Source organism: Danio rerio, chromosome 15, assembly GCF_052040795.2.
Source record: "Danio rerio strain M-AB ecotype USA chromosome 15, GRCz13ab, whole genome shotgun sequence".
NCBI lineage: Eukaryota > Metazoa > Chordata > Actinopteri > Cypriniformes > Danionidae > Danio > Danio rerio.
The window spans coordinates 11,934,813-11,959,732 of NC_141035.1; the positions used below are offsets into that span (position 1 = coordinate 11,934,813).

Genomic DNA, 24,920 nt, shown 5'->3' on the forward strand with positions numbered 1-24,920 from the left:
ATGTATGGAAATTACTTTATGTGTGTGATTGATAATGCTTACAATTCCCTTAACCTTGGAGGGTACTCTTAGACTAAAATTCTTTTTAGAAATTTTAGAAATCTTATAATTTTATTTTATTTAGTTTTATAAACAACAGCATCACAACAGTATTTTGTAAAAAGAAAAAAAAAACAGTAGAGTGAGTATACATTTTCAAAAACTAAGACTGAAAGGTGGACATGAGGCATTTTTCAATGGTCCTTTACAATAGTGACAAAACAACATTTTGACGTGCAGTGCTTACACAATGCCAAAAGTACAAAGGATTTTGGGGGCACTGACTGTTTAAATGAGAAGTAAATTTAGATTTGACACAGGAGTAAACTGTTTTGGGAAATATCTGAGCTTTTGCAAATGAGCTATAGTGTTGTGCTAAACTGTAAGACAAAGTTTACAAAACAATCTTATAGTGTTAAGAATGTAATTCCTGTTTCAAGAAATGAGACAAACCAAATAAAAAACTGTAACGTGGATGTTAGGACTCAACATTATGTAGTCAGCAATAGTAATTTCAGTCAGTTAAAACATCACAATAATTGGAAAAATGTCTTACAGTAAAGTTTTCCAACCCAACTGAAGCATGATTCACCTTTTAAAATTCCATTATGATTGTCTGTTATGAAATAAACTCAAGTTTAGTTCAGTCACAGCGGGCTGTACTTTTGTGTTTCGTTCACTGAATCACGCTTACGCAGTATTATCGGATCACTGCTTCTTAATGTAACATGACTGTTCTAATAACTGAATGAGAGTATACAGATCTGGCTACTGCGCGTTTTTTCCTGCACTGCCACGCGATTCCTGCAGTGGCTTTTTTCTGATTTTTTTAAACATTGCTGTGCTGCATACAATGGCCACCAGGTGGTGCAGGGAACAACATTCTGGGGTGCATTTCCCAAGCTTGTTGACTAACCATGGTCGCAATTCCATTGTTACATGGTTCACCAATTTGCTGTGTCCCGAAACCATATTTCAATAAATAAATAAATAAATAAATAAAAAGAAAAACAAAAATAGCGAACACCATCGCAAACCTATGTGGTTGGAACTACAGCTCTTATTATGTCATTATAGCGTAAGACGTCACTGATTTGGCCGCAGCTGCAGGGTGTGTTTTATTATTATTATTTAATCAAACGGGAGTTCAGATATTACATAACTAATTTGAAATAATCTTGGGTACAAAGTGCCCGAAAATAGCATTGTTTGTGCCAGTTAGAGATAAGTTTTTAAATAAGTATCTTTGTTTAAAGAATCCAAAAGCAAGTTTCTCATAACAATATTTGACAAGTATGTTGAAAGTGTGTTAAACACTTTTTAAAAAATCTTCTGTGCTCAACACATTTAAAGTCTATATTTAGCTGTCCATTTTAAATAAAACAAATTTTATAATGAAAATATGATGAAATTAATTTAACCGTATGGTGTAATGAAAAACGTTCGAGGTTACTAAAGTAACCCTTCTCGGGGAACGGAATCACTATAAGTGGATTTGATTGTTAAAATCCACGTATGGGAGGTTCGGTTCAGAAGCTACTCGTCTGAAAGAGTATTGAACGGGCCAATTAAGAATGAATTGGCAGCGCAAGCCTGCGCAGGTGTGCGGCATATGCAATCAACTGAGTGTATAAGCACGCCTGGCGCCAGCAGACGCTATCCTTTTTAAGCTGAAGAGACTTTTAGCAGCTAAGGGACAGTCATTATGACGACGGAGTATAGTGCTTCCGTTCCCCTCCTCGGGGAACGAAGGGTTACTTTAGTAACCTCGAACGTTCCCCTTCGGGGGAAACTCCAGCACTATAAGTGGATTTGATTGTTAAAATCCACGTATGGGAGCCCATTGAAAGCGCCTTAATGACTGCACCTTACCAACACCCACCATGAGAGAGCGGTCAGGCAAGCGTGACGCACCCAGATCATGAGAGGCGTGGTCCTCCAACGTGCCCTTGGCCCTAACTTATCCCACTTCAAAAGAAGTTTTACGGAATAGGTATCTTTTTTGGGAGTCGCTAGCGTCTAGATAATTCTAGGAATATATGACAGTACGTTGGGAAGCGTGCCATCCCAGTAGGGAGGACGCTGCGGAAACCATCCGCACCCAATAGGGGAAACAAATGGAATTACATATGGACTAACCCTGAAAAGGGGGAGTGCGCATAAAAGGTGGTTAGCAGATAGGGAAAGCACGGGTCCGCCCAGGGGGGGAACTTAACCGTGGCGGAAAAAGCATATGGGGATCACCAGCGGGGATCGGCCATAGCAGGCACCTATACCCAAAACGTGGGCTGACCAGCGGGCAGACCTACTACGTAATGGGCCAGCAAGTGACTCCTCCGCTGAGTCAGTGCTGGGGGCCTCGGAGGAATCTGCAGGGCTCACCAAATGGGGAACTTTACTGACAGACAGGAGGGTGCACATCTCTCCGTGTTAGGGAAAAAAGGCACCGCAAGCGTGTACAACACCTACCGAGTTGTTTCCTCAATCACTAAAGGTACCCAACACCCTTGAGGAAACCGGCTCCACTCGCAGATTATAAAATCTTGCAAATGTGTTGGGTGTCGCCCAGGCCGCAGCTCTACAAATGTCTGTTAAAGAAGCGCCACGCGCACACGCCCAAGAGGATGCAACGCTCCGAGTGGAGTGCACATGCACTCCTGGGGGGCGCGGCTGGCCTCTGCTCAAATAAGCACATGAAATGGCCTCCACAATCCAGTGGGATAAACGTTGTTTAGACACGGCACTTCCCTGCTGCCGTCCGCCATAACAGACAAAGAGCTGCTCAGAAGATCTAAAGTTCCCCGTCGGGGGGAACTCCAGCACTATAAGTGGATTTGATTGTAAAATCCACGCATTGGGGAGGTTCGGTTCAGAAGCTACTCGTCTGAAAGAGTATTGAACGGGCCAATTAAGAATGAATTGGCAGCGCAAGCCTGCGCAGGTGAGCGGCATAAGCAATCAACTGAGTATATAAGCTCACCTGGCGCCAGCAGACGCTATCCTTTTCGCTTCAGAGACTTTCTGATCGAGTCGATGAGGGTTCCTCCTGCTGTGACCAGCGATTCTGAGCGAACGAGAGCATTCTCCCGGTCCAGAGTGTGTACACGCAGCGGCAGACGGTCGAGCTGGGTTTCTCCCTTGCTGGCGTTCTTTGGGTCCGGTCCTCCAGAGCAGTGCGTATAAAGTTGCAAACTTCACAGAAAGAGCAACACAGTCGTGCAGCACGTCCTTTTCAGGACGGCGCTCCGACTGTACGTTTCTGGATGCGGTGGTTTCCTGTCCTCGGATGATGGGCACGAGCACTGCGTTGCATGTCTGGGGGGTCCAGCATGTTAATGCGCTGCTCGCGGGCAGTTCATGACGTCATTGCGATGCCATGACTGTTGCGCAGTAAAGATCGCGGCTAGCCTTTGCAAAAGGGCGAACCACCCCAGTTGTCCCCTGCTCTGCAGCGGGCACTCGGGCAGATCTGAGGGTTTCAGCGAGAGATAATCCGTCGCCCACGGGCCCGCGGACTTCCCGCTCCTCTAAGCGCTCCATCCAAGCTTCGGGCGGGGGAAGCGATCCGTCTAACAGATGGTAGCCCTTACGCCCGATGACACCGGAGACCAGACGTCCACCGCGGCATCGGAGGGTGGGCTTTCATTGTCCGATGATATCCAGACCCGCTCGCCCCCTTCGGGCTGGTGAGCGTTGTCACTACGGATCCTGAAACGGACATGTTAGCCGTGCTTTCCCGGGCTGCTTCGGCCGTGGGTTGGAGATGGTTTATCCCCCAGCTCCGCGGCCGGACCGACTAGAGGGGCGTTCCCTTCTTCCCGGAGGTGCACAGTAGGCTCACGCGGTCTTGTAAAGCACTTTTTTCTGCTCGTGCTGCGTGTCCCTCCACCCTAACCACTCTTGACGGTGGAACAGCCAGGGGGTATGTGGCGATTCCTCAGGTTGAGTGCGCGATGGCGGTAAATCCGCGCGGCGCCTCTTCTTGGCGGGGTCCGCCTCGTCTCCCATCCAAAGCCTGTAAGTTATCTACCTCCCTCGGAGCTAGAGCTTACAAGGCTGCGGGCCAGGCTGCTTCCGCCTTGCATGCGATAGCCACCTACCAGCGCTACCTAGCGCAGGCGCTGGCCGAGCTGCACGAGGGTGGGTCCAACCCAGGCTTACGAGCTTCGCACCGCCGCCGACTTAGCTCTTCAGACTACTGAGTCCGCTGCGTGTGCGTTGGGGAGGACGATGTCCACATTAGTGATCCAGGAGCGCCACCCCTGGCTGATATGCGCGAAGTCGACAAAGTCCGCTTTCTTCACTTTCCTATATCCCAAGCCATGTTTGGCGACACCGTCTGTGAATTCACCCAGGAATTCAAGGCGGTGAGAGAGCAGTTGGTGGGTGATGTCTTATCGGCGGTCCGTAGCCCGCTCCGCCCGCCGTGCCATTCATACCTGCTCCTCGCCAAAGGCGCCCGCCTACGAGAGCTGCTTCGCCCCCGCACACGCCTCTGGCGAAGCGAGCGCGTCGGGCACCTCGGAAGCAGGCAGCCCCCCTGCCCAGAACGCCGCTAAGTCTGGCAACGGACCGCGAAGCGTCCCTGGGACAGGCCATCTGGAGAAGAGGGAACTTGCTCTTTCCCCGCTGGAGGGCGGGGCCCCATTTCCAAAGGCACTTTTTACTGCCATGAAAACATTATGAAAGGGCACTTTTTACTTCCCCAGATGTGACAGCCCGAAATCTGCCAGTCTGGGACGCTATGCTTTCTAGCTTGCAGATTCTGTGCGTTTCGCCAGTGGCTCACGAGCACTGGGAGGACGGTCTCCTTTCTCCCACCCCTCGAGCCTCCCCTCCGGAGCTCGGGTTCGGAGTGAGAGCAAATATCTCACCTCCAGCTTTTCCGTGGGACCCGCGAGCTTCCCGGATCAGCACACCCACTCCGCGCTGCCCCACTGCTGGTACGTCAGCGATTGTAGCGATGAGTCCATTAGCGGGAGCTCTGCCTGCCTGGTTAGCGCGGGCCAGCTCTTCGCGGTGGCTCATACACACAATCAGACTCGGCTATGCGATTCAGTTCGCGAAACGGCCCCCCAAGTCGCGGGTGTGTATTCACCAGGGTCAGCCCCCTGTCCGCCCCTGTCTTGCGAGAGGAGATTGCTGTCCTCCTGGCGAAGGATGCAATCGAGCCGCTCCCTCCAGCCGAGATGGAGAGCGGGTTTTACAGCCCACACTTCATCGTGCCCAAAAAGAGCGGTGGGTCACGGCCAATCCTAGATCTGCGCGTTTTGAACCGCTGCCTGCACAAGCTGCCGTTCAGAATGCTCACGCAGAAGCGCATCCTCCGGTGCGTTCGTCCTCTGGGTTGGTCTGCAGCATTAGACCTGATGGACGTGTATTTCCATGTCTCCACTCTTCCTCGCCACCGTCAGTTTCTGCGGTTTGCGTTTGAAGGTCGAGCTTGGCAATACAAAGCCCTCCCCTTCGGGCTCTCTCTGTCTCCGCGGGTCCTCACCAAGCCTCAGCGCCCCTTCGGCTCGCGGGCATCTGCATACTCGATTTCTTTCCGACTGGCTGATTTTTGCCCTCTCTCGGAGCAATTGATTATGCACAGAGACAAAGTGCTCTGGCACTTCCACCTGTGGGGGTTTCAGGTCAACCGAGAAAAGAGCAAACTCGCCCCCGTGCAGAGGATCTCTTCTCTCGGGCTGGAGTTGGACTCGGTCACCATGGCAGCGCGCCTCTCCGGAGAGCGCGCTCAGCTGATGCTGTACTGTCTGAGAGAGCTCGACAGTAAAATAGTGGTCCCACTGAAACTATTTCAGAGGCTCCTGGGGCATATGGCATCCGCAGCCGCTTCATGCCGCTCGGATTATTCTATATGAGACCACTTCAACACTGGTTGATCACGATCGAGTCCCCAGACGCGCATGGCACGTGCGCGCACACCGAGTCTCTGTTACTGCGCTGTGTCGCCGCGCCCTCAGCCCTTGGAGCGACCCCTCGTTCCTACAGGCCTGGGTGTCTCTGGGACAGGCGTCCAGTCTTGTTGTCGTTTCAGCAGACGCTTCCAACACGGGCTGGGGGGCTGTGCGTTGCGGGCATGCGGCTGCGGACCTGTGGAAAGGTACCCAGTTGCATTGGCATATCGCCTGGAGCTGTTGGCAGTGTTCCTCGCTCTCCACCGTTTTTTTTCCGGTGCTGGAGCGGCAACACGTGCTGGTCAGGACGGACAGTACGGCGGCGGTGGCGTATATCAGCCGTATAAGGGGTATGCGCTCTCGCCGCATGTCTCAGCTCGCCCGCCGTCTGCTCCTCTGGAGTCATCCGCGGCTGAAATCGCTGCACGCCATTCATATTCAGGCAAGCTCAACCGTGCAGCCGATGCGCTCTCACGGCAGCCTTGCGTCCTGGAGAATGGAGACTCCACCCCGAGTCTGTTCAGCTGATATGGGCGCGATTCGGGGAAGCCCAGATCGATCTGTTGCTTCCCCCGAGATCGCTCATTGCCAGTTGTTCTTTCCCTGACCGAGTGCTCTCGGCACGGATGCACTGGCTTACAGCTGGCCTCGGGGCACGCGCAAATACGCGTTTCCCCCAGTGAGCCTGCTCGCGCAGTTACTGTGCAAGGTCAGGGAGGACGAGGAACAGGTTGCTGGTTGCGCCCCTCTGGCTCAACCGGACCTGGATGTCAGAGCTCTCCCTCGCGATAGCCCTCCCCTGGCAGTCCCTTCGAGAGAGCACCTACTCTCTTAGGGACAGGGCACCACCTGGCACCCTCGCCGATCTTTGGAGATTTTAGACGCGAGGAAGACTTAGGTAACCTCCGATTGCGGTGGCTAATACCGTCACTCGGGCTAGAGCCCCCTCCCCGAGCGCGCCTATGCCCTGACGTGGAGTCTATTCACTGAATGGTGTGTCTCTCGCTGAGAAGACCCCCGTAATTTGCCAGATCAGCGTTGTGCTTTCTTTACGCCGAGAGAAGTTGGAGAGCAGGCTGTCGCCCTCCACACTCAAGGTTACGTGGCTGCCATTTCCGCTCTCATAACGCGGTGGCTGGCAGCACCGTGGGAACGCATAACCTCATCATCCGGTTCCTCAGGGGCGTTAAGCGAATTAATCCACCCTGCCCCCTCTCATGCCCTCTTAGGATCTCGCCCTCGCTACACAAGCCGCGTCAGATCCCTTCGATCCTCGACTCAGTATCTTTCTGTTCCTGAAGACAGCTCTGCTGGTTGCGTTGATATCGATTAGAGGGTCGGGGACCCGGAGGCATTTTTCGGTCAGTGACTCGTGCCTGTAATTGGGCTGGCTTCTCTCACGTCCTGAGACCCCGCCCGCGATATGTGCCCAAGGTTCCTACCACTCCGTTTTAATACGAGGTAGTGAGCCTGCAAGCGCTGCCCTCGGAGGAGGCAGACCCAGCCCTTCTTTATTGTCCAGTTCGCGTTTTGCGTATTATCCGGACCGCACTCAGAGTTTAGATCATCTGAGCAGCTCTTCGTCTGTTATAGCGGTCGGCAGCAGGGAAGTGCCGTACCGAAATAAGTTTCCACTAGATTGTGGATGAGCCGCGTCCCCCGAGAGCGCGTGCGCACTCCACTCGGAGCTTCGCATCCTCTCGAGCGCGCGCATGCGGCGCCCCTCTAACAGACATCTGTAGAGCTGCGGGCTGGGTGACACCCAACACATTTGCAAGGTTTTACAATCTGCGAGTGGAGCCGGTTTCCTCAAGGGTATTAGGTAACCCTTGGTGATTGAGGAAACAATTTGGTAGGGTGTTGAAACACGCTTGCTGCGCCATTTTCCCTAACACGGAGATACGTGCGCCTTTTTATCTGTCAGTAAAGTTCCCCATCAGGTGAGCCCTGCAGATTCCTCCGTGGCCCCCAGCACTGACTCAGCGGAGGAGTCACTTGCTGGCCCACTACGTTGTAGGTCTGCCCGCTGGTCAGCCCACGTTTTGGGTAAAGGTGCCTGCTATGCGTGATCCCCACTAGGCGATCCCATATGCTTATTCCGCCACGGTTAAGTCCCCACCCCCCACCCCCCGGTCATGGTGGGTGTTGGTAAGGTGCAGTCATTATGGCGCTTTCAATGGGCTCCCAATGCGTGGATTTTACAATCAAATCCACTTATAGTGCTGGAGTTCCCCCCGAAGGGGAACGTTCGAGGTTACTAAAGTAACCCTTCGTTCCCCGAGGAGGGGAACGGAAGCACTATACTGCGTCGCCATAATGACTGTCCCTTAGCTGTTAAAAGTCTCTTCAGCTTAAAAAGGATAGCGTCTGCTGGCGCCAGGTGAGCTTATATACTCAGTTGATTGCTTATGCTGCTCACCTGCGCAGGCTTGCGCTGCCAATTCATTCTTAATTGGCCCGTTCAATGCTCTTTCAGACGAGTAGCTTCTGAACCGAACCTCCCCAATGCGTGGATTTTACAATCAAATCCACTTATAGTGCTTCCGTTCCCCTCCTCGGGGAACGAAGGGTTACTTTAGTAACCTCGAACGTTCTGAGTACGGTCCACATAAATGTGCAGAGCGCAAACTGGACAAAGTAAGGACAGGGCTGGGTCTGCCTCCTCCGGGGGCAGCGCTTGCAGGGTTACTACCTGATCTCTAAAAGGAGTGGTAGGAACTTTGGGCACATAACCCGGGCGGGGTCTCAGAATAACGTGAGAAAATCCCGGCCCGAATTCCAGGCACGAGTCACTGACCGAAAATGCCTCCAGGTCCCCGACCCTCTTAATGGAGGCCAACGCGACCAGCAGAGCTGTCTTCAGGGACAGAAATCTTAAAGATATTGTATCGAGTGGCTCGAAGGGATCAAATCGCAGGCTCGTGAGAACGAGGGCGAGATCCCAAGAGGGCGTGAGAGGGGGGCGAGTTGGATTAATTCGCCTAGCGCCTCTGAGGAACCGGATGATGAGGTTATGCTTTCCCACGGTGCCGCCAGCCACCGCGTCATGGTGAGCGGAGATGGCAGCAACGTAAACCTTGAGAGTGGAAGGCGACAGCCTACTGTCCAGCTTCTCTTGAAGGAAAGAGAGCACAACACTGATCTGGCAAGATCGGGGGTCTTCTCTGCGAGAGACACACCACTCAGTGAATAGACTCCACTTCAGGGCGTAGGCGCGCCTCGTGGAGGGGGCTCTAGCCTGAGTGATGGTATCAACCACCGCGGGCGGCAAGTTACCTAAGTCTTCCTCGCGTCTATGGACCACACGTGGAGGTTCCAGAGATCGGGACGAGGGTGCCAGATGGTGCCTTGTCCCTGAGAAAGTAGGTCCTCTCTCAAAGGGATCTGCCAAGGGAGGGCCGTCGCGAGGAGGGAGAGCTCTGATATCCAGGTTCGGTTGGACCAGAGGGGCGCAACTAACAAAACCTGCTCCTCGTCCTCCCTGACCTTGCACATTAACTGCGCGATCAGGCTCACTGGGGGAAACGCATACTTGCGTATGCCCCGAGGCCAGCTGTGGGCCAGTGCATCCGTGTCGAGAGAGCCCTCTGTCAGGGAATAAAACAACTGGCAATGAGCGTTCTCGGGGGAAGCAAACAGATCGATCTGGGCCTCCCCGAATCGCGCCCATATCAGCTGGACAGACTCGGGGTGGAGTCTCCATTCTCCAGAGTGAATCTGCTGCCGTGAGAGCACATCGGCTGCACGGTTGAGCATACCTGGGATGTGAATGGCGCGCAGCGACTTCAGCCGCGGGTGACTCCAGAGGAGCAGACGGCGGGCGAGCTGAGACATGCGGCGAGAGCGCATACCCCCCATGCGGTTGATATACGCCGCCGTACTGTCCGTCCTGACCAGCACGTGTTGCTGCCCCAGCGCCGGAGAAAAACGGCGGAGAGCAAGGAACACTGCCAACAGCTCTAGGCGATTGATGTGCCAATGCAGCTGGGCACCTACCCACAGGCCCGCAGCTGCATGCCCGCGACACACGGCTCCCCAGCCTGTGCTGGAAGCATCTGTCGAAACAACAACATGACTGGACGCCTGTCCCAGAGGCACACCGGCCTGCAGGAACGAGGGGTCGTTCCAGGGGCTGAGGGTGCGGCGACACAGCGCAGTAACAGAGACTCGGTGTGTGCCCGCATGCCATGCGCGTCTCGGAACTCGATCTTGAAGCCAGTGCTGAAGTGGTCTCATATGGAGCAATCCGAGCGGCGTGACAGCCGCAGCGGAAGCCATATTCCCAGGAGCCTCTGAAAATATTTCAGTGGGACCACTAACTTGCTGTCGAGCTCCCTCAGACAGTTCAGCAGCAGGCGAGCGCGCTCTCCAGAGAGGCGCGCTACCATGGTGACCGAGTCCAGCTCCATCCCGAGAAAAGAGATCCTCTGCACCGGGGCGAGTTTGCTCTTTTCCCAGTTGACCTGCAACCCCAATAGGCGGAGATGCCGGAGCACCTCGTCTCTGTGCGCAGTCAATTGCTCCCGAGAGTGGGCTAAAATCAGCCAGTCGTCGAGATAATTGAGTACGTGGATGCCCGCAAGCCGCAGAGGCGCTAGGGCACCCTCCGCGAGTTTGGTGAAGACCTGCGGAGACAGAGAGAGCCTGCGGTTTCGAACGCAAACCGCAGAACCTGACGGTGTCATGGAAGAATGGAGACATGAAAATACGCGTCCTTCAGGTCTATGGCTGCAAACCAATCCTGAGGACGAACGCATCAGAGGATGCGCCTCTGCGTAAGCATTCTGAACGACAGCTTTTGAAGGCAGCGATTCAAAACGCGCAGATCTAGGATTGGCTGTGACCCACCACTCTTTTTGGGTACGATGAAGTATGGGCTGTAAAACCCGCTCTCCATCTCGGCTGGAGGTACTGGCTCGATTGCACCCTTCGCCAGGAGGACAGCAATCTCCTCTCACAAGACAGGGGCGGACAGGGGATTGACCCTGGTGAAATACACGCCCGTGAACCTGGGAGGCCGTTTGGAGAACTGTAGTTCGTAGCCGAGTCTGATCGTGCGTATGAGCCACCGCGAGGGGCTGGCCCGCGCTAACCAGGCAGGCAGAGCCCTCACTAATGACGTCATCGCAGCAATCGTTGACGTACCCGCGAAGGGGCAGCGAGGAGCGGGTGTGCTGATCCGGGGAGCACGAGGGTCCCACAGAAGAGCTGGAGGAGAGCGTTTCGCTCTGGCTCCGTACCCTGACTCCTGGAGGGGGCTTGGGGGCTGGGAGTAGGGAGACTGTCCCCCCAGCGCCCGAGAGCCGCTGGCGGAGCATGCAAGCCCTGCGAGCTGACTGGCAGCGCGTCCCAGACTGGCGGGGCTTGAGCTGTCACATCCGGGGAAGGGAGAAAATGCTCTTTGATCGAAACATTGGTGGCACTGAAAAGTACCGTTGGAATTTGGGCCCCGTCCTCCAGCGGGGAAAGAGCAAGACTCCTCTTCTCCGGATGGCCTTTCTCAGGGACGCTTCGCGATCCGTTTACCGGACTTAGCGGCGCCCTGGGCAGGAGGGGCTACCGGCTTTCGGCGTGCTCGGCGAGGAGCAGCGGAGGTGGATGGCTCGGCCGGGGATGGAGCGGGCTTACGGCCCCGCCGATAGATGACTTTGCCCATCGCATCCGACTGCTCCTTCAACGCCTTGAACTCCTGGGTGAATTCACCGACGGTGTCGCCGAACAGGCCAGCCTGGGATATGGGCGCGTCAAGAAAGCGAACTTTGTCGACATCGCGCATATCTGCCAGGTTTAGCCAGAGGTGGCGTTCCTGGACCACAAGTGTGGACATCGTCCTCCCCAGTGAGCAGGCGGCGGACTTAGTGGTCCGGAGAGCATAGTCGGTCGCAGTTCGTGTAACAAGCCTGGGTTAGACCCACCCTCGTGCAGCTCGGCCAGCGCCTGCGCTTGGTAGCGCTGGTAGGTGGCCATCGCATGCAAGGCGGAAGCTGCCTGGCCCGCAGCCTTGTAAGCTCTAGCTCCGAGGGAGGCAGAAAACTTACTGGCTTTGGACGGGAGACGGGGCGGACCATGCAAAGCGGGGGCGCCACGCGGACAAAGATTGACCGCAATGGCGCGCTCCACCTGCGGGATCGCCTCATACCCCCTGGCAGCTCCACCATCCAGGGTGGTGAGGGCGGAGGCGGACGCAGCGCGGGCAGAGAAAGGTGCCCTCCAGGACTGGGTGAGCCAACTGTGCACTTCTGGGAAGAAGGGGACGAGAGGCTTCGAAGGCTTCGCCTTCTGATCCTCTACGTAACACCCATCTAGTCGGTCTGGCCACGGGGCTGGGGGATAAACCATCTCCAACCCGACGGCCGAAGCAGCCCGAGAAAGCACGGCCAACATGTCCGCTTCAGGATCCGTTTTGACGACGATTGCTTGCCCAGAGGGGGCGAGCGGGTCCGGATCATCGTCGGACAATGAAAGCCCACCCTCCGATGCCGCGGAGGACATCTGATCTCCGGTGTCAGCGAGCGTGAGAGCTACCATCTGATTAGACGGATCACTCCCAGTACCCGATGCTTGGATGGAGCGCTTGGAGGAGCGAGAGGTCCGCGAGCCCGTGGGCGGCGGATTGTCTCTCGCTGAAGCCCTCAGATCTGCCCGAGCGCCCGCTGCAGAGCAGGAGGCAACTGGGGTGGCTCGCTCTCTTACGAAAGCTAACCGCGATCTCAACTGCGCAACGGTCATGGCATCGCAGTGACGACATGAACCGCCCCCGAGCACCACATTAACATGCTGGACCCCCAAACATGTAATGCAGTGATCGTGTCCATCATCCGGAGCCAGGAAACCCCCGCAACCAGAAACGCACAGTCGGAGCGCCATCCTGAAAAGGACCTGCTGCACGACTGTGTTGCTCTTTTAGGATTTGCAACAATACGCACCGCTCTTGGAGGACCGGACCCAAAGGGACGCCAGGCAAGGGAGATACCCAGCTCGACCGTCTGCCGCTGCGTGGACTCGCTCTGGACCGGGATGCTTTCGTTCTCTCGAAATGGCTGTAGATCAGCAGGAGGAACCCTCATAAGCTCGATCAGAAAAGGCTCTGAAGCGAAAAGGATAGCATCTGCTGGCGCCAGGCGTGCTTATATACTCAGTTGATTGCATATGCCGCACACCTGCGCAGGCTTGCGCTGCCAATTCATTCTTAATTGGCCCGTTCAATACTCTTTCAGACGAGTAGCTTCTGAACCGAACCTCCCATACGTGGATTTTAACAATCAAATCCACTTATAGTGCTGGAGTTTCCCCCGAAGGGGAACAGCATATATATACGTTTTTTTTTTTTTGTTTTCACATAATAAACATTCACCCACTAAACATTAGACGTGTACGGACGACGTGCAGTTGATGTCTATATTGCATTCGTTGGTCCAGACCAATTTAACTCAATTATTTAAATGCTGCGAATAGTTTTTGGGAATAGCACATTTTGGTCAAAGTAGTTGATTAAATTAATACAAGTGAAACTGTCGGCCGCAGTATATTGACATTAACAGAAAATGATTTAGCCAAATATAGGCTACTCTGAAACTGAATATTTCACTGTAATTTTATTTATTAATATTTTACTTATCAGAGCAGTTTGTGTTTAGACACTGAATCATATAGGCCTAAGCAGACCTTGTTTTGAACTTTCTCCGTCTCACTTACGGCGAGATTTGGAGAGGGATTATTAAATTGGCATCAGACGGTTTAGTTTTGTCTGCATTAGACCTGCAGGAAAATATCAGGCTTTAATTTGATAAAATTAATAAACTTAATAAAAGGCTGATTATTTTACCAAAGATGCCAATTGTAGCCTATTGCAGATTTCAAAGAAAAATCTTAAAATTAAAAAGGAAAGGACAATATCACAACATATGCGCAAAGAATGCTTAAACAGCAAGCATGTTTTTGTTAGATTGGGCTGTCTGTCATGTATAGCCTACCTATAGGTCTGTTATTTTTCTTTTACTAAAGAAGATATATTATTTGAGTTTAGCACCAGAGCTATAGAAACTGCTCATTTCGGTTAATTTTGCCAACACACAACGGCCGCTCGTTAAGCGAATGTTAACGTCAACAGATTAACAGTAAAATATTATTTAATAAATAATATAGCGTGCCTATTTTGTGACACATTAAATATTGCATTTAAAAATACTGATTTATTTTAGCATGCGAACAGCATACGGAACATAACAGAGCATCTTCATGCACTAAAACAAAAACAGAATAGTAAATCAAATAAATCCTGGTCTAGATATTTTTCACTGAAATGACAAATTTATATTGCAAAACGAAAACACTCACCGAATCCTTTTTAAGAACCGGCATATGCTGTTTGACCAATTATGTTTTTTTCTTTCTTTAAATAAAAATATTAGGCTACCTCACATAGATTGCTCCACAAAAAATATGCATTTAATTAATGTTCTGCTTGCTATTTTAAATTACAAAACCTCTGTAAACATTTTTAATATAAGTTATTAGTTTAAAGATTGTCTTAATTATGATTATAACTTACAGTATTTCGTCTGTCTCACTGGCGCTTCACGTGTGCGTGCACTGCCTGTAATGAAAGACAATGACAATGAACCTTAAGGCTCTATGTTGACTTTTTGTAAATATTGGCTACTACATAACATATACAAATTTTGTTGTTGACATATATTGCATTAATTTTCATACATGTTTTAAGCTGTAAAATGAAAGCCTCAGTTTGGTTCATATGCAAGCAAATAAATAAAAAACTTTGGATTTGTTTAATTGATAGATTAGACTATGTAGGCTATTTAAAAGAATATTATATAAGAACTATTAATAACTGTAATTTTCCAAATTAAAAAAAAAAAGATTAGTTTGTTGGTTAAACACTAAATTATCATATTTATTAAGTTTATGACGCGGCTCAGCACAGAGGTGATCAGCATCACAGTGGTGTGGATGCTATTCTTTAATAAGCTATCGACAACGATTTTTAGAACCATCATTTCATCATTATCTAGTAGTTATCATGTTTGTTGCGAACTGGTCTAGGTCAAGTGTGAACGGCTGCAAGTCATAAGAAATTATTTTTTTTTCTTGGGAAAATTATTGTCTTTTGTAAATTCATTATTATTTTAACAACATGCTTAAAATGCTGCTTGATTCTTTTAAAACCAAAAGCAGAGCCCGTCAATTGGTGTTTTTCCATAAGATACTCCTTTATGAATGTTTTATTTTTCTGAGTAAAGTTTTAATGTGCTTTTTAATAGTTTTATTCTATTCAAAGCAGCACCTAGATGAGAATTCATCCTCAAAACGTGGCATGAGAGCAATGCATGTCATGTGTCGCATAATTGCCTTCATTTCCTGCGCATGCGCGACCAATTTCTGATCCTTTTGCATAAAAGTTTTAATCAAAAGACAGGAAATTTAATGACTTTCTATGTGCTAAAATATTTGTTAAACGAATGTTATTTTAAAAAAGCATATGTACATAATAAAACTGTAAAACAGACTAAAATACATGGTCTAATCAGAAATAAAGGAAATTAGTTATATATATTTCATTATTTAATGCATAAAATAGGCTAGTCTTTTTATAAATTCAGTTTAATTGATTTGAAACTTTTAATTGCATTTTTATGTCCTGTAAATAACAAAAGTTGCATCAGATTGATAAAAACGAATCTGAATACCTGCAAACAGGGCCACAATTACTTTTTTTCACTGACTGGCATGACTGGCAAACGCGTCAGAATAAAACTGCTAAATCTCTAAAAATATTTGGTTAACCTATAAAACAAATGTCTGGCTTAGTGATATTAGTAATGTATAGAAAAATGCAAAGCAGAATTCTCCTGAGCTCATTAACCCACTGATGACAGCCAGGGAATCACTGGCCCACCACATTCTTACAAACATATTTTATTTAATAAAGTTATTATTTCATTGACCTGAACATAACCATTTATAATATAATTACTAACCGTCGTCTAAAATAATAAAATAGCCTATTATTTTATTCGTTGCTAGAGCTTGATTAAATTGATTGACATCCTATATAAGCGATGTGCTTTTGTTTGTTTGTTCTCTGTGATCTTTAATATGTACTGGGTTGCGCAAAATATTTTCTAAAATGTCAAGCAGTATTTGTCTATACCTTTAATTAATTTAAAATATTAAAAATAGCAATAATGAAATTATAAAAATACAAGATAAAAAGAGCAGCATTTTGCTAATTATAATAGTCCATTATATTTATATACATGTGTTGTTTCATATTTGTTTTATTTCACTTGATGCATTCATTATTTATTGTTTGAATACTGAAATAAATAACAGCTATCGTTCAAAAGGTTATTTCACCATCAAAATGTAGCCTGTTATATGTATCATTAACTTTTTATATAAAACCGCTGTACAGCGTAAATGGGACCTTAATACAATTTAAAGCGAAGTTGTCTGAAAGGATAATGGGCATTGCATGTCTATTGTTTTGGCTCGCATTGTGCATATTTAAAAATAACTGTCGGGTGAAGGCTTTATGGCCGTGCGGAATTGTCTGCTGCTGTCGCTCTGGCTCAGCAGGCAACACCCTATTCAGCTATGTTCTGTTTTTCGTAAAAATATATTTGTTTTGGCGAATGTTAGGAGCCTAATATAGATATTTTAAATAACATGTAAATCAGTCCAGAAGTTGCTATGCATTAAACATTAATTTTCATAAGGCCCCATATTTCATGGGGTTTCGTTTAAAAACGCATGTTTTGCTACAGTTACACCATCTGTCCTACGTCAGAGTTTTGGATTTTGTGTATGCATGTTTGTGAAAAACACTTGAGTGGAGACATACCCCTTCCCCCATCTCATAACCAAAAGCTTGTCTGTCAGATGCATGGGCATCAGTGAGGCCGAAATCATGTCGCGTTTCCACTGTCGGGCTAGTAGCACGCAGCGCGTCATGCAAACCCAGCCCCCAGAACGTCCCCCGAATCAAACGTCACACAACTTGCCCACTTCAGCGGGAATCAGGCAGATAAAGCATACCATATCATCACGAGAGCAATAAAATAAAGACAACCGAAACAAACAAATGACACGTTACTGTACAGCAGTAGGCTACATAATAGCCTATGTATATACGCACGGGCCTGTGTGTTTTTTCATTTACTCACCATTCGACTGTTGGCATCGTGCATCCAGTGGTCTCAATCAATCAATCAATCAATCAAGCCTTTATTTGTCACTACACTTTCGTATAGCGAAATTGGACCCCCCAGACCATACACAAAACATCACAAACAACTTTTCAGGGGAGAAAGATCATAGGTGGTAGCATTTAGAAACGAAGAAAGATACATTTGGACAGTTAGGCTAAAAAACACCCCCCTCAGCTTGCCCTTGATTAGGACAAAGGGAGAAAAGGGAGAAAAACAGCCCTATCTTAGCATAAGCACACCGGCAAGACACAACAGAGACAGAGGGGATGGGAACAGGGGTAATGGAAAACAGTCCGTTGAGTGCGGGCAGCCAACTCCATTAATAACTCGGTAGAAAATGTATTTTATAACATCCTCATTTAGATAGTCGCAGTCAAACATTCAGCCCAAATGCTCTGGAGAGACCTGAAACATATCATTTTTTTCCTTATAGGCTATATGACACTTAGATGTTGCATATTATGATCTTAAGGAAAGTGTATTTCAGCACATAAGAGCAAGCAATAAAATATAACCTATATTTCGTTGCGCTCAGCAGCTTTTCACTAATCAAGCTCTTCATGTAAATTTCAATTTTTAATTATAGCACGTCATAGAAAAACATCAACACTTGTTTGGGGACACAGAACACACTTATTTTTGCAGTTTTCCCCGATGCGTTTTTAAAGTGGCATTGCGCAGCTGGATAACAGAAAAAAGGTCGCAGTTTCTGCATTCACTCTCCCCAAAAATGCTCTGTTTGCACGATTTGATTATTATCAACGTATCCAAATACTTTATAAATAATATTTTAAACCTCTGGTGTTTATTGTTTTTAGAAAATATCTAAAAACTTTATATTCATAGAGGCCTTTGTAAAATGAAAGTTAATATGGCTTTAACGGTTTCATTTATGTAGGCTATATAGGCCTACCTAAACTGTTTTAGCTAGCTTTTGCTTGTTTTATATTGGTTAATTTATTTAATGCGATTGTATTATATCCAATATTTGTAATTCTTTAAATTATATTTCAATATGGTTAAGGCTATTTTATAAAGATATGACACTATTGTTTTGAGTCTAAAAAAGGGGACACGTAATTTGTTAAGTTTTATGTCTTTCTGTTATATTCATGTTGTTTATTATCTGCTAAATAAATAACGAAAAAAAAAGAAGCCGCTCGCAGCATCAACAGAGCTGTGAAGGAAGCGCTTGTTTGCTCAGTCGCTCACACACATACAGGCATCTAAACGCGTACAAACACACCGATTAAACTTGACAAAAACTCTCGGAAACCTTTACTGTCTGCTGTGTCTTTAATATGGTGTAAAGATTATTATGCGTTATTGAAACATCAAAAGGAACACAGCAAAGTCACTTATAAATTAAAATGGTATTATTTCATGCAACAGCCTTACATTTAAAACAGAAACATAAGGGCGATTATAAGCAAAAAGACCTCAGCCTATAAGGCTAAATGCTTTCTTTAGATGTTTTCTTTCCCTTGTTTATTTATTTGTTTATGTGTTTGGCGCATGTAACCCATGTGCGATCCGTGTGAAAACTAGTGTAATGAAGCCATCTTTCCCAGATTCAGGGCAAAGTCCACCTCTCCTTTCACCCTGCCCCGAAGCCCCAGCTGGCCCTCCTGGCATCCGCTGCGTAAAACATATGCTGGATAAGTTGACGGTTCATTCCGCTGTGGCGATTACAGACTAATAAAGGGACTAAGCCGAAAAGAAAATGAATGAACGAATGAATGAATAAATGAATAATAATAATAAAATAAAAAATAAGGTAATAATCTTTACACACAGATGCTTTTTTATTTTTAGAGATGGTACATTTGAATTGCCTCTCCCACTTCCCCTACCTCAAACCAGAAAGTTGCAGAGAGAACTATAGCCCATTTACACCTTGATGTCTTAGCCTCAATGGCAAAAGATCATAGCCCATTTACACTTCAAGACAGTGCAAGTTTAGTGGAAGAATGTCAAATCAGAATCCCGCAGATGAAGCACACCAGCTACTATACCATGAAACTATTAAAATGGTGTTGGCATATGTTGGCATATTTGCAGCAGCTTTTTTTTCCCGCAACAGAAATGCGGCGTTGGGAAGCATACAATGAATAAAAACAGGGTTAAAAGTGAAATCGGCTTTTCATTGCATCCCTACTAACTATATCAGTGCATTGAAGGCCTTTTATGGTGTCATATCTCGATAGAATAGCCTAAGTTATATTAAAATAATTTAAAGAATAAATATATTTTAAAAAATCACATTAAATAAATAAACCAATTATAAATTTGTTTCGGTTGTCTTTATTTTAATGCCCTCGTGATGATGGTGTGCTTTATCATTATGGGCGTTTTACGTTATAACTAACGTGTTTCAAATGATGGATCTGCGACAGAGAAACTAGGGGTTTTGGAAAACATTCATCACTACTGTATATCCTTTTTTTCCCAAAATAATGCATCGTTCAGCTGCAAGTTACTATACGTCTTTGTTTGGGAAAGCACAGGTCTGCTAGTGCTGCGCGCCTCTTTTTTTGGGCCAAAGCGAGTTGATTTTTAAAATATTAAAGATATAGATTAATTAAATATTCAGCAAAAGAGACATTTATTTCATATTTCACTATGCATTTCATCTGATAGGCTAATCTTTATAGCCTTAATAAACACATATTGTCAAAACCCACACATATTGTGTGTGCGTAGAGTAGGTGAGATCAAAGTCCCTTTAAGATATTCTATAGCAGTGGTCACCAACCTTTTAAGCCCGTACGCGTTTTTTTCTTCTCAAGTGACGCAGTCGGCTGAAATGAATGATAATGTAGCTACAGCGATTGTTATGGATGCTCTCCGTTTTGACAGCATTATTAAAGATTAATATCAGTTTGCTCCATCTTGCTTAGGACACAGATGTTTAATCAGCTGTTGTTTAGTGGCGAAGACAGTTGTTTCTCACCAAACATTAAACTTAACTTTGTAGTCGTGTGTTACCCAAAGCAGCGACTCCTCCTCACTGTCGGTCCATTTAAACCATCTTTGCTTTTATTCAACATATTGCTGCGACATTTCAAAGAGCCAGATAGAAAATAAATGCCGGTCTTACGTTTCACGCATGTGCAGTGCAGGGGGGACAGCATTTTCAGTTGTTTCAGTGTGGATGACAAGCTTTAGCAAAACGACTAAAAACGATAGTGTGGACGCGCTGCGTCTTCAAACGAAAACTCCGTTTTCAAATTTATCTGGATCAGTGTAAACGTAGCCTCAGTGGTTTTCAACAACGGGGAGATCAGAGGGTGTGCGACAGTTGTTTTAAAGAGCCAAATGGACAATAAAGATTCACTAAATATCAGTATTATCTGAACTAAACATTCCCTGGGGGTTGTAAAGCGTGCCGGCCTCAAACCGGTAACCTACTGTGTGCAAGGCAGATGCTCTACCAAGGACACCATCGAGCTGCACTATACGCACCCCGCTTTTGGCATTATTTGATTAACTATATAAAAACATATTAAAAGGATTTAACTGTCATGGCTGAGAACCAGATGAAAAGGAGTCCCACACCGGCCCTGATATTTACTGTAATATTTGTGTATGTATATATATATATATATATATATATATATATATATATATATATATATATATATATATGAAGTAGTGTTTTAGGTTATAACGATGTGTAAAAAATGCTCCGGCTTCAATACAGTACACGACTGCCCCCTACTGTTCATGTCTTTATTTGCTAGACCATCTTTTCGTGCTAATACGCCATATGTCGGGGCCACAAGAGATCACCATAGCATGCGTGTACGCTTGACACGGAAGTATAAATCAGCCTCAACACGAGAAGCACATGTGCGCGGGAGTGATGTTTCTTTTTCTTTGATGCTCGAGTTAACTTATTTTCTGTAGTGACACTACTGACAGAAGAATAAAGCACAAGAAGTGGGATGCAACCTGTGTGAGCCTTGATTGATACTTTTTAACTCAACAGGTTACACAATGTCTTTCACATATATCCGAATATGCCTGTGTAAGTAACATTAAGCGTTCACATATCTTTTGCGAGTTCATTATGATCGATGTAAAACGCATGTAAAAGCTGCCTATAGAGAAACACTGCAGTCACACACACATAGAGAGACACGCACACTGGTGAAGTGTGTGTGTGTGTGTTTATTTAAAGCAGTTTGACTGATAAATATGAATTTGTAGCTAAATCGTTAGCGGTGGCAAACAGCATTTCCCGTTGTTTACATCTTTCCTACAACTTACCGTTAAGGCTAGACACTGTACATGTCAAGATCAATTTTAACATATAAATCATTTACAGTTCGTGGCTCAGAGTTCAAAGCGTCTGCTTGTAGCTCCTCCATTTTTGAGGAGATTTTAACTGAATCCAGCACTGAACTAGGAGAGATTCTGAAAGCTGTGTTTTGTCAAATCATTCTTGCTATCTATTTTATAATTCTCTGGAACATAATTAATATTGAACTGTTAGCACTTCTGTCTTTGTGTTGTGTCCTTTGGAAGCCCAAATACAGAAACAGAAGAAGCTCTATGGAAATAGTAGTGTTTAGACGTAATTTTAGCTCTTTCTCTGCTGTAACATTACAGCGCCTCTGGCCACGGGCCTTAGTTGCGCAGTGTATGTGCGCGGTAAAAGAGCGTTTGTAATCTCACAAGGCCCGGAAGTATTTTTTTGTAGTCCTCAAAACTCGTTCATTGTAGGCTTTGCTAAGCTAACTCTGTAAAAACCAAGGTCTCCCTGCATTGAACTTTTTACTTTTTTAAGGCTGCTTGAGCATTTTACATTCAGAGATGCTGTTTATGTTCACACAGCTACATTATACATACACTAAAGTTTAAAATATGGTTTCGTAGTGGACCACCCCTTTAAAATATACTTAATACTATTTTTTCCTCATGAGCTCCACAGAAGTCATGATCAGTTTCTGGCATTCCTGTGACATGAGGAGACTGAGAAACAAGTCAGATCAATTAAATTTACAAGACAAAACCAGCAGGTCCCACTTTATATTAAGTGGCCTTAACTAATATGTACTTACATAGGATTTAATAGTTTGTTACAATGTACTTATTGTGTGAATACATGTATTTACTGTGTACTTATGCTTGTTTAAATACATGCATGTAAAAACATCTGTAATTAACATTTGTAAATACACTGTTGACCATGCCTTACACCTCAACCCACCCTTAAACCTACCCATGCCACAAAACCTGTTCATAACCCAACCTCTATCCTAACTCAAAAGCACCACAAGTGTTCTCAAATACATTATAAACACAGTAAGTACATTGTAATTATTTTTTGATGCAAGTACATAGTAGTTAAGGACACTTAATATAAAGTGGGACCAACCAGCAAAATAATAAAAACAATTAAGCAAATATATAAGTAAATAAATCAGAGCATTTTCTATAATATAACATTTCCTACTAATTATGTGATGTACCTCTCGACTCTTATCGCAAATTATTAAGTATGTTAATGTGTATACAACCTTTTCTGATCGCAAGGTTTTACTTTTATTTATACCAGTTAAATTCAGGAAAACATGGATGAAATGGGACCTTCCTGTAGCTTTTGATAACTCAATATTCTGGGAAAAAAACACAGAGAGCAAGATTTCAGCACACATTTATGTTATTCTAATCTATAAATCCGAAGATTTACACTTGTTGTAAATTATCTTTTGGCTAGTTTAAAAGACGATAAACATGCTGACATTCAAAATTAACAATTAATAGTTAGCCAACAGGCTAATATCATTAATAAGGGTTTTACATAATAAATGCAATTTTATTACCTGAGAGGTTGTTCCATGTCCTTTCTAAATTTAAAATCCTCTTTTTCTGAAGTTGTATCTTCCAATGAAAATTTATTTTGTTTATTTTGACGATTAGACGCCGATAGCAGATTCACACAGCTACAATTTGACTCAAAATTGCCTCGGTGCACCATGGAAATGGGCAGGGCTACTTTGCTACTTTGCTACTGAGCAAACTCATTCAAACACACACACACACACACACACACACACACACACACACACACACGCACACACAAACACAAAAATCAAGTAAAAGTTATTAAAAGTTTAATTAAATGCTTAAGCTTTTAACAGTTTTATGAGGCAATAATTAAATTTTTATCAGACACAAATGAAATCAATTGCCAACATTGCATAATACAGAGTTTCATTATACAAGTTTTAAATTTAGTGTACATTTTTCATCTGGGATAGCACAGTTTGAGTACACTTTGAGTATCTTAACTACTAAAGACTAACTTTTAGTATATTAACTACAAAATCAGTGTGCAAAAAGAGAGCACTTCAAAAACATGATGTAATTGTATTATATAACATGGATTTTTATGCACTTTTTGGGTAGTAATAATTAATGTATTATCTTAGGTGAACTTAAGTATCACATTGGGAAAATTCAATTCAATTTTTTTATTTTTTTATTTAATAATTTATTAGTGTATTTTGTTCGTAAATCTAGTATATTTAAAAGTGCAATAAAAGATGGTTAGTAAAACAAAGTGCAATAAAAAGATGGTTAGGCAAGGCAAGGCAAGTTTATTTATATAGCACATTTCATACACAATGGCAATTGAAAGTGCTTTACATAAACAAGAATAAAAGAAACAAGTAAAATAAAAATAAAAACAAATAATAAAAATGCGTAAAAACAAAACAAAACATAAAAACAGGTAAAATGTGATATAAAAGAATGAAGAAGAGAAAAACATGATAGTGCAATCTGTTGGACGCAGCACAGTGCTCATTCAATAAAGGCACAGCTAAACAGATGTGTTTTCAGTCTTGATTTGAATGTGCCTAATGTTGGAGCACATCTGATCATTTCTGGAAGCTGATTCCAGCAGCGAGGGGCGTAGTGGCTAAAAGCCGATTCACCCTGCTTTGACTGAACTCTTGGAACTTCTAGTTTATATGATCCTAATGATCTGAGTGATCTGTTAGGTTTGTATTCAGTGAGCATATCTGTGATGTATTTAGGTCCTAGGCCATTTAGTGATTTATAGACCAGTAATAATACTTTAAAATCTATTCTGAATGTAACTGGCAGCCAGTGTAAAGACCTGAGGACAGGTGTGATGTGCTCTGATTTTCTGGTTCTGGTTAGAATTCTGGCTGCAGCGTTCTGGATGAGCTGCAACTGTCTGACTGTCTTTTTAGGAAGACCAGTGAGGAGTCCATTACAGTAATCCACCCTGCTGCTGATAAAAGCATGAACAAGTTTCTCTAAATCTTTACTAGAAACAAAGCATCTGATTCTTGCTATGCTTTTGAGATGATAGTATGCTGATTTACTGACTGCTTTGACATGACTGTTAAAACTCAGATCTGACTCAAGAGAGTCACACCAAGATTCTTGACCTTATTTTTTGTCGTTTGACCTTTAGTGCCAAGGTACGCATTTACCTTGAGAACCTCATCTCTGTTCCCAAACACAATGACTTCAGTTTTCTCTTTGTTTAACTGAAGAAAGTTTTGGCACATCCAATTGCTCATTTCATCAATGCATTGGCAGAGGGTGTCAATGGGGCTGTAGTCATTAGGCACTAAGGCTAGGTAGATCTGAGTGTCATCAGCATAGCTGTGGTAGGAGGATTTGGTTCTTTCTCATTATTTGGCTCAGAGGGAGCATGTAAAGGTTGAACAGGAGAGGTGCCAGAATCGAGCCTTGTGGGACT

General features: G+C 45.5%; 1 protein-coding gene across 1 annotated transcript; it reads right to left on the reverse strand.

Moving 5' to 3' along the window:
- Positions 1 to 1,172: 1,172 nt before the first annotated feature.
- LOC147840513 (uncharacterized) lies at positions 1,173 to 13,800 on the reverse strand. The gene is made up of 2 exons (XM_087283721.1): positions 8,526 to 13,800; positions 1,173 to 2,830 (listed from the first exon to the last, which is right to left on the reverse strand). The coding sequence occupies exon 1, from the start codon at positions 10,641 to 10,643 to the stop codon at positions 9,219 to 9,221; it is 1,425 nt and encodes a 474-aa protein (XP_087139847.1). The 5' UTR covers positions 10,644 to 13,800; the 3' UTR covers positions 1,173 to 2,830; positions 8,526 to 9,218.
- Between the last annotated feature and the right edge of the window lie 11,120 nt (positions 13,801 to 24,920).